The sequence below is a fragment of the Chiloscyllium punctatum genome, chromosome 4 (genome assembly GCF_047496795.1).
Source record: "Chiloscyllium punctatum isolate Juve2018m chromosome 4, sChiPun1.3, whole genome shotgun sequence".
Taxonomy (NCBI): domain Eukaryota; kingdom Metazoa; phylum Chordata; class Chondrichthyes; order Orectolobiformes; family Hemiscylliidae; genus Chiloscyllium; species Chiloscyllium punctatum.
The window spans coordinates 31526307-31541910 of record NC_092742.1 but is presented as its reverse complement, the minus strand read 5'-3'; the positions used below and the strand labels follow the sequence as shown (position 1 = coordinate 31541910).

General features: G+C 40.5%; 1 protein-coding gene across 7 annotated transcripts in view; it reads left to right on the top strand.

Moving 5' to 3' along the window:
* The window catches only part of LOC140476150 (protein unc-79 homolog), a 229188-nt gene that overhangs the window by 21763 nt on the left and 191821 nt on the right, over positions 1-15604 (top strand). For all 7 annotated transcript variants that reach the window (XM_072568293.1, XM_072568292.1, XM_072568291.1 and 4 more), the window contains exons 4-8: positions 1615-1785; positions 2982-3074; positions 4104-4159; positions 4927-5056; positions 14115-14179. In XM_072568293.1, the coding sequence (XP_072424394.1) occupies positions 1615-1785; positions 2982-3074; positions 4104-4159; positions 4927-5056; positions 14115-14179 (515 nt within the window). The remainder of the gene's footprint in view (positions 1-1614; positions 1786-2981; positions 3075-4103; positions 4160-4926; positions 5057-14114; positions 14180-15604) is intronic.

Sequence of the window (15604 nt, the reverse complement as noted above, 5' to 3'; positions counted from 1 at the left end):
AAAGAACATGCATCACTTGCAGCGTTTTTACTGGTTTGATCTCCGTTTACCTTCTGCCTGCCCACGCCAATGATATTATGATGTGAGGTATATAATATTCAAGTCAATTAGCTTGTTTACAAGCTTAATTGCCCATTAACTAATTATTTATAATGGTAAGCAGTTGATTTCAGAGTCCTACCATCTTTCTATGGGGTTTAGTTTACTAATGGGCAAGAAGGCAGTGGGCTTCCAGCTGACATAGTTTATGTGCACTCCCCCAATATGCACAGAAAAAAAGGCCATGACAGTCTCCAAACTCCAGCCCGTGCTTTTGCTGTAATCAGATAGGAGGAGCTTTGCTGAACGTGGTGACACCAGCTGCTATTTTATTTCAATGTTGAATGAAGCGAGTTTGTTTTCCCTAAGGTTGGTGGAAGTCATTTGCATCACTTTGTACTTAAACGCTGACAGTTTTTCAGGGGAGCTATTGAACTAAGCAATCATTCTGAAATAAAGTAGAAACTTCAAAAGCACATTGAGCATTGAAGTAAGGACTTTATACCAAAGGCATTCAGCTCTGTAGATCATTCTGCTGTAGTCTTCCATGTAATTTCTGACGAACATCTAATTCAGCCAGGTCCTTGATAAGTAGGGCTGAGGAGTGGGAGATGGAGTTTAATTTAGATTAATACGAGGTGCTGCATTTTGGAAAGGCAAATCAGGGCAGGACTTATCCAGTTATTGGTAAGGTCCTGGGGCGTGTTGCTGAACAAAGACAATTTGGAGGGCAGGTTCAATAATTCCTTGAAAGCGAAGTAGCAGGCAGATAGAATAGTGAAGAAGGCATTTGGTTTGCGTGCCTTTATTGGTCAATGCATTGAATATAGGAGTTGGGAGATCATTTTGAGGCTGTACGACACATTGGTTGGGCTGCTTTTGGAATACTGCAGTCAGTTCTGTCTCTCCGCTGTAGGAAGGGTGTTGTGAAACTTGAAAAGGTTCAGAAAAGATTGGAGTTTCCAGAGTTGGAGGGTTTGAACATATATGGAGAGGCTGAATAGGCTGAGACTATTTTCCCTGGAGTGCTGGAGGTGAGGTGTGACGTTATAGAGATTTATAAAACCGTGAGGGACATGGATAGGGTGAATATCCAAGGTCTTTTCTCCAGGGTAATGGAATCAAAAGCTAGACAGCATAGATTTTAGAGGGACCTAAAAGGTAACGTTTTCACGCAGAGGATAATGTGTGCATGGAATGAGTTGCCAGAAGAGGTTGAGGAGGCTGGTCCAGTTACAACATTTAAAAGGCATCTGGATTTGTACATGAATAGGAAAGGATTAGAGGGATATGGGCCAAATGCTGGCGAATGGGTCTAGATTAATTTAGGATGTCAGGTCAGCATCCTAAAAGGGTCTGTTTTAATACTGTATAGCTCTATGCCTATTGGACTCTTATGTTATACTTAAATTCTCATAGCAAAACAATCCAAAGTATTTACTTTGTTTAGGATTCTTTTCATAACATGGTACCAAAGATAGATGAATTATTTTTTGCGATCTGAAACAACAAGAAGTAGATGTAGAGAAGAGATTGAGTGGTGATTTGATTTTGTTAATTTCTTCTTTTAAACAGACTTGGGACAATCCATATTTTATACGACAACATGCTTGCTACCATTCCTCAGTGACGATATTTTGAGTACTCTACCTTATACCATGATTTCCACTTTAGCAACATTTCCTCCATTTCTTCACAAGGATATCATTGAATATCTGAGCACATCTTTTCTCCCAATGGCAATATGTAAGTTTTTTGTCAGTGTTTTAGAAACACACATTTACAAAGTTACACTACCTCTCTTTTTCTTCCTCTTTGTTTCCATGTCTCTGTGTGGTTTTCTTCGTGTTAACACTTTGCTATTTTTTCTTTGTGTTAGTGGCATAAATGGAAAGAGAGCCTGCTACACTTGGAGCGTGTTAACTTTTATGAATATTTTTTCTTATTCTATTTTGTTTCAGTGTTATGAATGGTATTTTAGTACACCTTCGATGTTTTTTGCTGATGTTTTTTAATCTAACCAATTAATTTCTTGTATGATTGCTTTTCGATGGGAACAGGAGGCTAGGCTTGAGCTAAGAGAGAACAGGAAACAAGATGGACTGAGAGAGTGAAGAGAAATATGTGTCTGAGACAGAATAATAAAAATGAGATTTCAACTAAAGAAATAGGAATTGGTGGAGAAAATTCCTTATTTATGGACAATAGATTGATTGATTCCTTTACAGCTAGTATGGGAACAGCTATTGTTAATTTCTTCCAAATAAATTCAATTTAATATCCTAAATGTGAAACATTTAGTTAGCATGCTTCTGCCACATCTTGCTAAGTACACTTTAAACCATAAACTATAACAGTTTATCTTTTCTGAAAAGTTGTTGAAGCATTCTTATAGTCATGAGCATTTGTAGCAAATATTCACAATGTTTTACAGCACAATTGATGTATTTCCTGCTGTTCAGATTAATTACTCCAGTTTCCTCCAACGTGTTGCATATCCATCGTTTATTTGAACTCATAAAATCCCCCTGATTCACCTGATGTAGTGACATAGTTGTCCACTGAAAGTTGTGACAAAGCTGTGTTTTGATACACCCTCATTGAGGATATGAAGCTGAAGTGAGACACATTGCTGTACTCCACCGCTCCAGAATTTGTGTACATGTCAGCGCCGACTTCAAACAGGGAAGCTATTTCCAAACCAGGAGGAAGTGCAGAGACTGGAACTAGGAGGGAATGGAGTGATTGCATGATAACACAAGTACGGAGGCCGAGAGCAAACAAAGTTGTAGTGGACCAGGTTTAGAAGGTATGGAGATGCTGAGGTCTAGGGCTGGAGAATAAAATTGAACAATCATGACACTCAGCTTTTATAAATAACTATAGATATTGTAGTTTATTTTTCAGTTGGAGGTTTGATATTTACCAAATGTTCTCTCTAGTGGGATCATCTAAGCGAGAAGGTGTTCCACCTTATGTGAATTATTCTGCCTCTTCAATGCTGATGATTGCTATGCAATATACAACAAATCCAGGTAGGTGCAAAACAATGGATAAACACATTTGGATAAATATCAAAACAGTTCTAATGATTGAAAGCTATATTAGCTAAAGTATATTTGGAGATAAAGTTTGACCTTTGGAAACTTCTCTACTGTAATTTATTAACCTAATTAAATATTAACACCTTCTCAAACCAGCTGCATCATTTTCAATTGTGCATAGTAGTTGGAACAGTTTGAAAGATAAAGTAACTATTCAATGTTAAAAGTTTAGTGTCAGACATATATATGCACATACTAATCAATGATTAATTTATCTCACCCAATCACCATCTCCTATTCCTTTTGCCCTTATGAATTTACATTGTTTCCTTTTAAATACCACACCTACTTCATGTTGCTGTGAGTTGCACTCTCAACCACTCTGAGTGAATAGGTTTCTCCTAAAATTTGTGTTGGATTTATTGGTGATTACCTTATATTTAGGACTTTCAGTTTTGGTTGCACTATTATTGCGTTGCTCCTCCTTGAGATGAGAATAGTTATCTGATTTTTATTTGTGTCAGGTACATGATGGTTCTTTATTTGCTTAGCTCATTCACAACATTCCTAAAGTTTTCTTCAGTTTCTCTTAACTTCAGTGTGAGGTTATATTTTAATGTATTTCTTAGCACTGCTCTATCTTATTTTAGGAGTCCTTAGCCTATCGTCAAGCACCATATTTTAAATAGTCATGGAAAAATTTCAATACAAACATGCATAAAATGCATGAATATACATAAGCCTTTTGACACCATATAAAATAGTCAGCATTTGATTTATCCTCACTGTGAAAAGGGTAAAGTATTTTAATAAAATAAGTATACTTAACAAAAAACCTTTCGTAAATAATACTACATCAAGTAATTAGAATTAACATTCTCATATCTGGAATTATTTTCATGGTTTTGAATATCCAAAGATTAGGCTAGGTTTTTGTTATCTCTAATTTTAATGGAGCTGTTACTACATTCAGTGAAATGATTATTTCAGTAAATGTTTGTTTGAAACTGTTTTGCATAGTGTACCATTGCCAGCTTTTGGAAAGCCTTATGAAATACAAGCAAGAAGTCTGGAAAGTAAGTGATTATAAAACATCAGTCATAAGTGTTCTCTTATTTATTGTGATCTATTTTAAGTTATTTAACTGTTTCATGAACTGCATTCGTCGACCCAAATAATAAACTTTTCCTATTTTCAACAGTTCTTGCCTGAGATCTTTCTGTTATGTATCAGCAGAAATTATGTTTTTGGAGGAAGCTATAGAATACTATCTTAATTAATTATCTACAATCTAATAGTTCAGAATTTTTAATTATATGAGTTCCATGATTAGTGCTTAGTGAACCAAGTTGAACCATAGACCTTGACCTTGACTTACACTCAAGGCTTTCAAATGAAGCATGGGCAGTTGGCAAATATTATGGAATCTGTATCACTGGGTGATACATTGCATTCAGGAGACACTGAAACAGTGGCAAAGACAAAGGTAATATAAATAACTTTGAGGTGATGACAACTGTTTCACATTATGAATGCAACTAAAAATGTATATATGCAAAGAAGTATTGCCACAGGAGATCTTGAACTACGTTTATCTTTACTGCATACTATTCAAAAATTAACTTGATTGTTTACATGTTAGTAATCAACCAATTATTGTACTTATTATTTCAATCCTCAATCTAACTGAAGTTAATGTTTTAAAATGCTGGTGCGAATGGAATTGGAATAGAAATAATTAGTGCAGTATATAGATATAGTATGTATTAATGGTAATGCTGGTTAAAATGTGGATGTACAAAAGTTTTGCAAAATGTAAAAATGTTTTTCTGTGTTGCTATAGGATTTGTTGTATGTGATTGCATATGGCCCCTCTCAAGTTAAGCCTCCGGCTGTTCAAATGCTTTTCCACTACTGGCCTAATTTAAAGCCACCGGGTGCTATCTGTGAATACAGGGGGCTGCAGTACACAGGTATGACATTTTTAAAGACAATACCTATTTAAAAGTAATTCAATGCACACTATTTACTAAATATAATTTGCTTTTGCTGCTTCAAAATTATATTATTCATTTTGGATGACTCATAATTGAAGGGAACAACATATTAGAAGGGCTGCTGTATTGTTGCTTTGTTTGAATTCTACTACAGCAACCTTGCTATTTCTGTACACAACTAAATAGAATTGCCACTCCGGTATGAATCATGCTACATTTCACATTGTAATTATGAGCTTGAATCAGTAACCTTCCCATGGAAGATGATTGACAGAAATTATTTTCTCTTATGTTTATGTAATTAAATTTTATTGTGTTTAGGGATAAACCTTTACGTTTTTAAATTTATCAATGGGAGCTGGGCATTGATGAAAAGCCCAGCGTTTGTTGTCTCTTTATGATTGTGTTTGTTGTGATAAGCCACTAGGTTGATCTGCTATAGGTAAAGAGTAAAGGTACACTCAACAGTATTGTTTAGGAGAAAATTTCAAGATTTTAACCCTTGAATAAGGGTTGAAATGAAGGAATAATTACGTATTTCAAATTGGGATTGTGTTACTTGGAGGAAAACTTGAAAGTGGTAGTGTTCCTATGTGCCGATGAAGCCACCTCTCATCTAAGACTACCATTGGTGTGGAGGTTCACCATAGCATCCTACTCATGAGCACTGCCTTCGGACCCCTGAGGATGAGATTCTTTGACGACCATGATATCTGTACCCTAATATCAAGATTCTTACGTACAGAGGAACCTCGATCATCTGGTGTTCGATTATCTGAATTTTGGATTATCCGGCAAGATCCCGATGCTTGGCGAAATTATGTTATCCGACATTTGATTATCTGGCATTCGATTAACCAAACAAAATGCTCCTCACTCATGTCCTTCGGATAATTGAGGCTCATCTGTATGACGCAGTCATCCTTTTGGCTCTTCTATAAGGCTCCAATATATGGAGCTATGTATAGGTGCCATGTGAAGGCCCTTGAGAAGTTCCATAAAACTTTGTTTGAGATGGATTCTCTGCATCAGTTGGGAGGACAGGCATACTAACATCACAGAACCAATTAGCCAATTAGTACCAGCATCAAAGCCATGATCATTCAAAACCAACTCTGCTAGGCTGGCCAAATTTTTAGGAGTTTAGGCCTGGGAGTTTAAACCATCAAAGGTGTTACATTTTCATATAATGAAGATGGAAAAACAGTATAAATTAAAAAGTACTCTTCCAAAGGGTGTGCATGAGCAGAGAGACCTGAGTGTATATGTTCATAAGTTGCTAAAGTGAGTAAGACAGGAAGAGAGAGCTCTTAGTAAAGGGTATAGTGTTCTTGGATTCATTACTAGGGGCATAAAGAGCTGGTCGTTTTTGCTGAACTTACATAGGACACTAGTTATACCTCAGTTATGTCTATAGTTCTGAACACTGTCCCTTAAGAAAGTTGTGGATATATAGAGGACAGTGCAGAAGAGATTTACAAGAATGTTTCCAGGAATTAGAAACTTCCCTTGTGAGAATGGATTGGAAAGGTTGAAAAGATCAGAAGTTCTCAACATCATGAACTGTCTGGATAGAGTAGATTGAGAAATTTTGTTCTTCCTCCTAAGAGGATCACAAACCAGAGTATAGATTTAAAGTGTTTTGTAAAAGAATGTGAGATAAGAATGTTTTCAGACATAAAGTAGTTAAGGTCTGAATCTGAATTTGTCTCATTTAATATGAAATGCACTGCATGTGTGATGGAGGCAGATTCAGTTGAGTCATTCAGGAAGGCTTTAGATGATTATTTGATAGAAATACCTTACAAGGCCATGGGAAAAAGGCAGGCGAGTGACACTAAGCTAGAATGCTGGAGAGCGTGTGCAGGCATGATGGTCTGAATGGCCTCCTTCCACACTGTAATAGTTCTTTGATTGTGTGACAGAGTCCAAGCTGAGTATAATTGAGTGCATTATTGTCAAGTAAGTTCCATTTGATATTACTACTGAAGACATCATCCAGTTTACTAATGATTGGAAATAGTTGGGATGGTAAATGACCAAATTGAATTTCACTCCTTTTCTGAACAAAACATGACTTGGAAATTTTTCAACTTGTTAATCAGATACCAGCGTTGAAACTTGACTAGAGGAGTGGTTAGTTCTGGAACATAATTTTCAGCAATACGTTTTGAATGTTGTCAAATGCTGTAGCCATTACAGTATCCAGTATGCTCTGTCACTTGCTGAGATTATGAGGAATAAATAAATTTGGACACTGTTTGGCTTCAGATGGTGGAGACATGGGAAGAAGCTGAGAAGGATTATTCAGTTAGCACTCCTGACTGAAGATGGTTGCAAATGCTTATGCCTTGTCTTTTGCACACATGCTGGCTTCACTATCATTGACAAAGGGGATACTCATGGAGTCTTTTCCTTTTCCTCCTGTTGGTTGTATTAATTATCTACCACCATGCTTAATTGGATATGGCAGGACTGCAGAGCACGGATGTGATTAGTTGGTTGTGTGCTTGTCTGTTTCTTCCATGTTTTGGCTGCATGTTCCACTGTTCAGCTGTCCAATGTGTGCAGGAGAGTTTCCTGACGCAGTATGAAGAAGGGCTTATGCCCGAAATGTCGATTCTCCTGTTCCTTGGATGCTGCCTGACCTGCTGCGCTTTTCCAGCAACACATTTTTCAGCAGTATGTAGACAGGTCAACAAGGAGCAAAGCCACATTAGATTTGGATTTGGACGTAGGTGAGCACCTTGGTGATAGTGAGCTCAATTCAGTTATGTTTACTTTAGTGATGGAAAGGGATATGTATATACCTCAGGGCGAGAGTTATAGTTGGGGGAAAGGCAATCACAATGCGATTAGGCAAGATTTATGATGCATAGGATGGGGACAATTGCAGGGGATGGGCACAATTGAATTGTGGAGCATATTCAAGGAACAGCTACTGTGGGTCCTTGATAAGTATGTACTGGTCAGGAGGAAGTTGACGAGTGCGTGAGCTGTAGTTTACTAAGGAAGTTGAATCTCTTGTCAAGAGGAAGAAGGCTTATATTAGGATGAGGTGTGATGGCTCAGTTGGGGCACCTGAGAGTTACACATTAGCCAGGAAGGACCTAAAGAGCTAAGAAGAACCAGGAGGGGACATGATAAATAACTGGCAGATAGGATCAAGGAAATCTCTAAGGTTTTCTATAGCTATATCAGAATAAAGAATGACTAAAGATTAGGGCCAATCAAGCATTGTAGTGGGAAGCTGTGCGTGGAGACAGGGGAGACAGGAGGAGTGCTAAATGAATACTTTTTGTCAGTATTCACGCTAGAGAAAGGCAGTGTGGTGGAGGATAATACTGAGATACAGGCTACTAGACTAGATGGGATTGAGATGCATAAGAAGGAGGTGTTAGCAATTCTGGAACGTGTAAAAACAGTTAAGTTCCCTGGGCCGGATGGGATTTATTCTAGGATTCTCTGGGAAGCCCGAGAGGGAATTGCCGAGCCTTTGGCTTTGGTCTTTATATTGTCATTGTCTACAGGAATAGTGGCAGAAGACTGGAGGATAGCAAATGTTGTTCCCTTGTTCAAGAATGGGAGTAGAGACAACCCTGGAAATTATAGACCTGTGAGCCTCACTTCAGTTGTCAGTAAAATGTTGGAAAGGGTTATAAGAGATAGGACTTATAATCATTTAGAGAGGAATAAGTTGGTTAGGGATGGTCAACACTTTAATGTGAAGTGTAAGTTGTGCCTCTCAAGCCATATTGGATTCTTTGAGAAGGTGACCAAACAGGTGAATGAGGGAACAATGGTTAATGTGGTATATATGGATTTCAGTAAGGTGTTTGATAAGGTTCCCCATGGTAGACTATTGCATAAAATATGGAGGCATGGGATTGAGGGTGATTTAGCGGTTTGGATCAGAAATTGGCTTACTAAAAGAAGACAGAGAGTGGTGGTTGATCGGAAATATTCATCTTGGAGATCAGTTACTAGTGGGGTAGCGCAAGGATCTTTTTTGGGTCTGCTGTTTGTCACTTATATAAATGACCTGAGTGGACGAGGGCATAGAAGGATGGGTTAGTAAATTTGCGGATGACGCTAAGGTCAGTAGAGTTGTTGTTGGTGACGAAGGAGGTTGTAGGTTACAGAGAGACATAGATAAGCTGCAGAGCTGGGCTGAGAAGTGGCAAATGGAGTTTAATGTGGAAAAGTGTGAGGTGATTCACTTTGGAAGGAGTAATAGGAGTGCAGAGAACTGGGCTAATGATAAGATTATTGCTAGTGTAGATGAGCAGAGAGATCTTGGTGTCGAGGTACGTAGATCCTTGAAAGTTGCCATCCAGGTTGATAGGATTGTTAAGAAGGAATACAGTGTGTTAGCTTTTATTGGTAGAGGGATCGAGTTTTGGAACCATGGTGGCACAGTGGTTAGCACTGCTGCCTCACAGCGCCAGAGACCCGGGTTCAATTCCTGCCTCAGGTGACTGACTGTGTGGAATTTGCACGTTCTCCCTGTGTCTGCTTGGGTTTCCTCTGGGTGCTCCGGTTTCCTCCCACAATCCAAAGATGTGCAGGTTAGGTGAATTGGCCATGCTAAATTGCCTGTAGTGTTAGGTGAAGGGGTAAAACGTAGGGGAATGGGTCTGGGTGGGTTGTGCTTTAGTGGGTCAGTGTGGACTTGTTGGGCCAAAGGGCCTGTTTCCACACTGTAAGTAAGTAATCTAATCTAGATCATGCTGCAGCTGTACAAAACTCTAGTGCGGCCACATTTGGAGTATTGTGTACAGTCCTGGTCACGGCATTATAGGAAGGATGTGGAAGCTTTGGGAAGGGTTCAGAGGAGATTTACTAGGATGTTGCCTGGTATGGAGGGAAGGTCTTATGAAGAAAGGCTGAGGGACTCGAAGCTATGTTTGTTAGACAGAAGAAGGTTGAGAGGTGACTTAATTGAGACATATAAGATAATCAGAGAGTTAAATAGGTTGGACAGTGAGAGCCATTTTCCTTGGATATGATGGTGGCTTGCATAACAGGACATAGCTTTAAATTGAGAGATGATAGATATAGGACAGACGTCAGAGGTAGTTCCTTTACTCGGCGTGTAGTAGGGATGTGGAACGCAGCGCCTGCAACAGTAGTAGACTTGCCAACTTTAAGAGGTAAAAACAATGACTGCAGATGCTGGATATCAGATCCTGGATTAGTGGTGCTGGAAGAGCACAGCAGTTCAGGCAGCATCCAACGAGCAGCGAAATTGACGTTTCGGGCAAAAGCCCTTCATCAGGAATAAAGGCAGTGAGCCTGAAGTGTGGAGAGATAAACTAGAGGAGGGTGGGGGTGGGGAGAAAGTAGCATAGAGTACAATGGGTGAGTGGGGGAGGGGATGAAGGTGATAGGTCAAGGAGGAGAGGGTGGAGTGGATAGGTGGAAAAGAAGATAGGCAGGTAGGACAAGTCCGGACAAGTCAAGGGGACAGTTACTGAGCTGGAAGTTTAGAACTAGGGTGAGGTGGGGGAAGGGGAAATGAGGAAACTGTTGAAGTCCACATTGATGCCCTGGGGTTGAAGTGTTCCGAGGCGGAAGATGAGGCGTTCTTCCTCCAGGCGTCTGGTGGTGAGGGAGCGGCGGTGAAGGAGGCCCAGGACCTCCATGTCCTCGGCAGAGTGGGAGGGGGAGTTGAAATGTTGGGCCACGGGGCGGTGTGGTTGATTGGTGCGGGTGTCCCGGAGATGTTCCCTAAAGTGCTCTGCTAGGAGGCGCCCAGTCTCCCCAATGTAGAGGAGACCGCATCGGGAGCAACGGATACAATAAATGATATGAGTGGATGTGCAAGTAAAACTTTGATGGATGTGGAAGGCTCCTTTAGGGCCTTGGATAGAGGTGAGGGAGGAGGTGTGGGCGCAGGTTTTACAGTTCCTGCGGTGGCAGGGGAAAGTGCCAGGATTGGAGGGTGGGTTGTTTCGGGGCGTGGACCTGACCAGGTAGTCACGGAGGGAGCGGTCTTTGCGGAAGGCGGAAAGGGGTGGGGAGGGAAATACATCCCTGGTGGTGGGGTCCGTTTGGAGGTGGAAGAAATGTCAGCGGATGATTTGGTTTATGCGAAGGTTGGTAGAGTGGAAGGTGAGCAATAGGGGCGTTCTGTCCTTGTTACGGTTTGAGGGGTGGGGTCTGAGGGCGGAGGTGCGGGATGTGGATGAGATGCGTTGGAGGGCATCTTTAACCACGTAGGAAGGGAAATTGCGGGCTCAAAAGAAGGAGGCCATCTGGTGTGTTCTGTGGTGGAATTGGTCCTCCTGGGAGCAGATCCGCCGGAGGCGGAGGAATTGGGAATACGGGATGGCATTTTTGCAAGAGGTAGGGTGGGAAGAGGTGTAATCCAGGTAGCTGTGGGAGTCGGTGGGTTTGTAAAAAATGTCAGTGTCAAGTCGGTTGTCATTAATGGAGATGGAGAGGTCCAGGAAGGGGAGGGAGGTGTCAGAGATGGTCCAGGTAAATTAATGGTCAGGTTGCCAACTTTAAGGGCACTTAAATGGTTATTGGATAGGTATATGGATGAGAATGGAATAGTGTAGGTTAGATGGGTTTAAGGTTAGTTCCACAAGTTGGTGCAACATCGAGGGCCAAAGTGCTTGTACTGTGCTGTAATATTCTATGTTCTATGTTCCATGTTCAGCTGCGTTTTGGGAGGATGGCGATAGCTTAATGGTATTAACGCTGGACTCTTAATCTAGAGACCAATCACTTTGGGATTTAATCTGATAGTAACCATGAATCCATGTTCAATTGTCTGGTTCACTAAGGCCCTTCAGGGAAAGAATCTGCCATCTTTACCTGGTCTGGCCTACATGATTCCAGACCCACAGCAATGTGGTTGATGCTTAACGGCTCTCTGGGTGATTAGGGATGAGCAATAAATACAGTACTAGCCAACAACACCTTCATCCTGTGAATGAATTTTTAAAAATGTGGTCATGTGTTATAGCTTCAGGTTGACACCTCATTCTTTGCCTATACCTGATCCTCCTTTTGACATCCTTTTCTACAGTTCACATTGAACTAGAGTTGATCCCCTAGCTTGGTAATAATGATAGAGTAAGGAGTATACTGAGCAATGGTGGGTGGCACGGTGGCACAGTGGTTAGCACTGTTGCCTCACAGCGCCGAGATCTGGGTTCAATTCCTGCCTCAGGCAACTGACTGTGTGGAGTTTGCACATTCTCCCCGTGTCTGCTTAGGTTTCCTCTGGGTGCTCTGGTTTCCTCCCACAGTCCAAAAATGTGCAGGTTAGTTGAATTGGCCATGCTAAATTGCTTGTCGTGTTAGGTGAAGGGGCAAATGTAGGGGAATGGGTCTGGGTGGGTTGCGCTTCAGTAGGTCGGTGTGGACTTCTTGGGCCGAAGGGCCTGTTTCCACACTGTAAGTAATCTAATCTTAAGTAATGTAAAGCTTGTTGTTGAATATAATGCCTCATCCGTACTCGGTTCTGAGTTGCCTAGATCCATTCTGAATCTGTCTTATTTAATATTGTGGTCCTGCCACATCTACAGTATGGATATTCTCAGTGTGAAGTTGAGGCGTTGTCTCCATAAGAACTGTAAACTGCTGTTATAGTGTAACAGCAATGTAACGTACTTGCAACAAATTGCTTATTGAGGCTGGGGCCAAGTATCAGTGGAGAAAGAAACAGAGTTAATGTTTCTTGTCCAATATAATTCTTCCTTGAAATGTTAACTCTGTATCTCTCCACTTATGCCACCAGACCTGCTGTGTGCAGCACTTTCTGCATCTACATTACTTCACTTTTATTTAGTTAGAAATGATGCTGCCGAACAAATATTGGTGATGGACTTGCAACACCTCCACAAGAATACACTCTGTGCTCTTGCTGTTCACATTGCTGATTCCAAATGATGTTCAACACAGGGATTAATTAGTCGAAGGACAGTAGGTGACAATCATTAGGAAGTTTCTTTTGCCTACATTTGACTTGAGACTTCAGCGTTGAACTTATGTTGAGCTTTACTACTTTCATAATTTGTGATGGTCAGTTTATTCAGTAAATTTAGAAAAAAATCAAAAGCATTTACATTACACCAATTAGTTACTTGTGTTTGAAAGACTCAATTTAATTTTTAGAGGCTGTTTAAAAATCTACAAATGTGAACAAATAATGGGAACTCCCAATTCACCCTGGGGCCATGGCAACGTCTGGGCAGGGATGGTTAATACCTTGATATTGTGTAAAGTAGCTCAAAAGATCATGGAAATTAGATTTGAACTGAATGTAATTTAAGCTTAATGTTCCTTGATTTTGAGCACAGAATGCACTGATTGAATCGTAACAAATCTAGCCACCAAACTAAATTAATGCTGTTTGAATTGAGACCTACTGTATGAACTTTTCCTGCACAGAACTAAGGAAATTGCATTAAAACACCTTGAAACTCAGCTGGCCAAAGTCTGTTTTGAAATTGGAGTTATTGTAACGATATGAATAGCAATAAATGGATAAAAGAAATGCAAGAAATGTCTTATTTTTGTGAAAATCAACTAGGCGAAAGTGAGGACTGCAAATGCTGGGGATTAGAGTCAAGAGTATGGTGCTGGAAAAGCACAGCAGGTCAGGCAGCATCCGAGGAGCAGGAAATTCAATGTTTTGGGCAAAAGCCCTTAATCAGGAATGAGACTGGGAGCTTTGTGTGTGGAGAGATAAATGGGAGGGAGGTGGGGCTCAGGAGGAGGTAACTGAGAGTGCACTAGGTGGATGGAGGTGGAAGTAAAGGTGATAGGTTGGAGGGGAGGGTGAATGGGTAGGTGGGAAGAAAGATGGACCAATGGGAGAGGTCATGAGAGTGGTGCTGAGCAGGAAGATTGGAATGGGATAAGGTGGGAGGAGGGGAAATGAGGAAACTGGCACAGTTTGACTTCACATTGGTTAAGAATATCTCATTCTTCATTTGTCAAGGAAACAGCAACTTAGATGTCAATCACAATTATTTGTTATGTGTAATTGCATCTCATGGTTTTCACTTTCTTCTAGCATGGAATCCAATTCACTGTCAGCATGTCGAATGTCAGAATGCAATCAACAAACCTGCTGTGAAGGTATTCTGAAAATCTTGTAACTAATTCAAAATATATTATTGTTGTCATTATTGGGCTGGCAATTTCTCAGAGTGAATAGCGAGCTGTTTAAGGAGCACATCTAATTTTCATTATCTTTCATACCTGGATAATAATTTGGTGAAGCAGCATGCATCCTCCATGTAGAACCTGATTTCCATTCATGATGAACATTTTCCCCATATTGTTACAGTGTTTAAGTACTCGCAATAAAGGGATGTAAACAGGAAGTATATTGTTCGGATCCATTCTGTTGTGGGGAGACCCTGCAGCATAGGCCATTGCATAGGAGAAATTAAGCTTCCCGTTGTTAAGAAATATGCAAGTGACTTGGAGGGGCAAAAGTTAACTTGAAAGTCAAGAGAGATTGCTGAACATTGGAAACTTATTGGGGGCAAAGGTGGGGGTGTCAGGGAGGGCATTAGTGATTGTGAGGAGAGTGTGTTTGTTAATCATCAGTCACAATAGTGGGAGCATTGGGACCTGATTCTGGTGGTAGGAGATCTGACTCTAGAAAGGGTAGCAGGTCAGCTTGGAGACTGTGAGGAAGCACTCTTTCATAAATATTTTAAATGATAATCTATTTAACTATGCAAAGTCAATGACCGTTTAGTGAAAACAGTCTACTTTAATGAAGCATGTAGAAAAAAATACAATTAATGAAAACTGTATTGATCTGAAATTATTCTGAAAGGTTTTTCTCATTTTAAAGGAAACAGAAACCCTGGAGAAATACTTCCAGTATATATTCAATAAAACAATTGTGTGTGCCTGGAGAGGCCATAATGAAAGTTTGAAACTAAGAACTAAGAACAAAGTTAATTTATAGCCCAGGAACAGGCCCTTCGGCCCTCCAAGCATATGTTGATCCAAATCCACTGTCTCAACCTATCGTCCAATTCCTAAGGATCTGTATCCCTCTGCTCCCCACCTACGCATGCATCTGTCCAGAAGCACCTTAAATGAATCTACCGTGCCTGTCTCTACTACCTCTGTTGGAAGTGCGTTCCAGGCACCTACCACTCTCTGTGTAAAGTACTTCCTAAATGGATTCCCCTTAAACTTTTCTTCTCTCACCTTGAATGTGTGACCTCTCATTATTGAATCCCTCACCCTGGGGAAAAAGCTCATCTCTATCCACCCTGTCTATACCCTTCATGATATTATCGACTTCAATCAAGTCTCCCCATAATCTCCTTTTTTCTAATGAAAGCAATCGTAACTTACTCAACCTCTCTTTATAGCTAGCACCTTCCATACCAGGCAACATCCTTGTAAACCTTCTCTGCACCCTCTCCAAAGCAATCACATCCTTTTGGTAATGTGGCGACCAGAACTGCACACAGTATTCTAAATGCAGCTGTAATAAAGTCATTTACAATTTTAACAAGACCTGCCAGCTGTTAT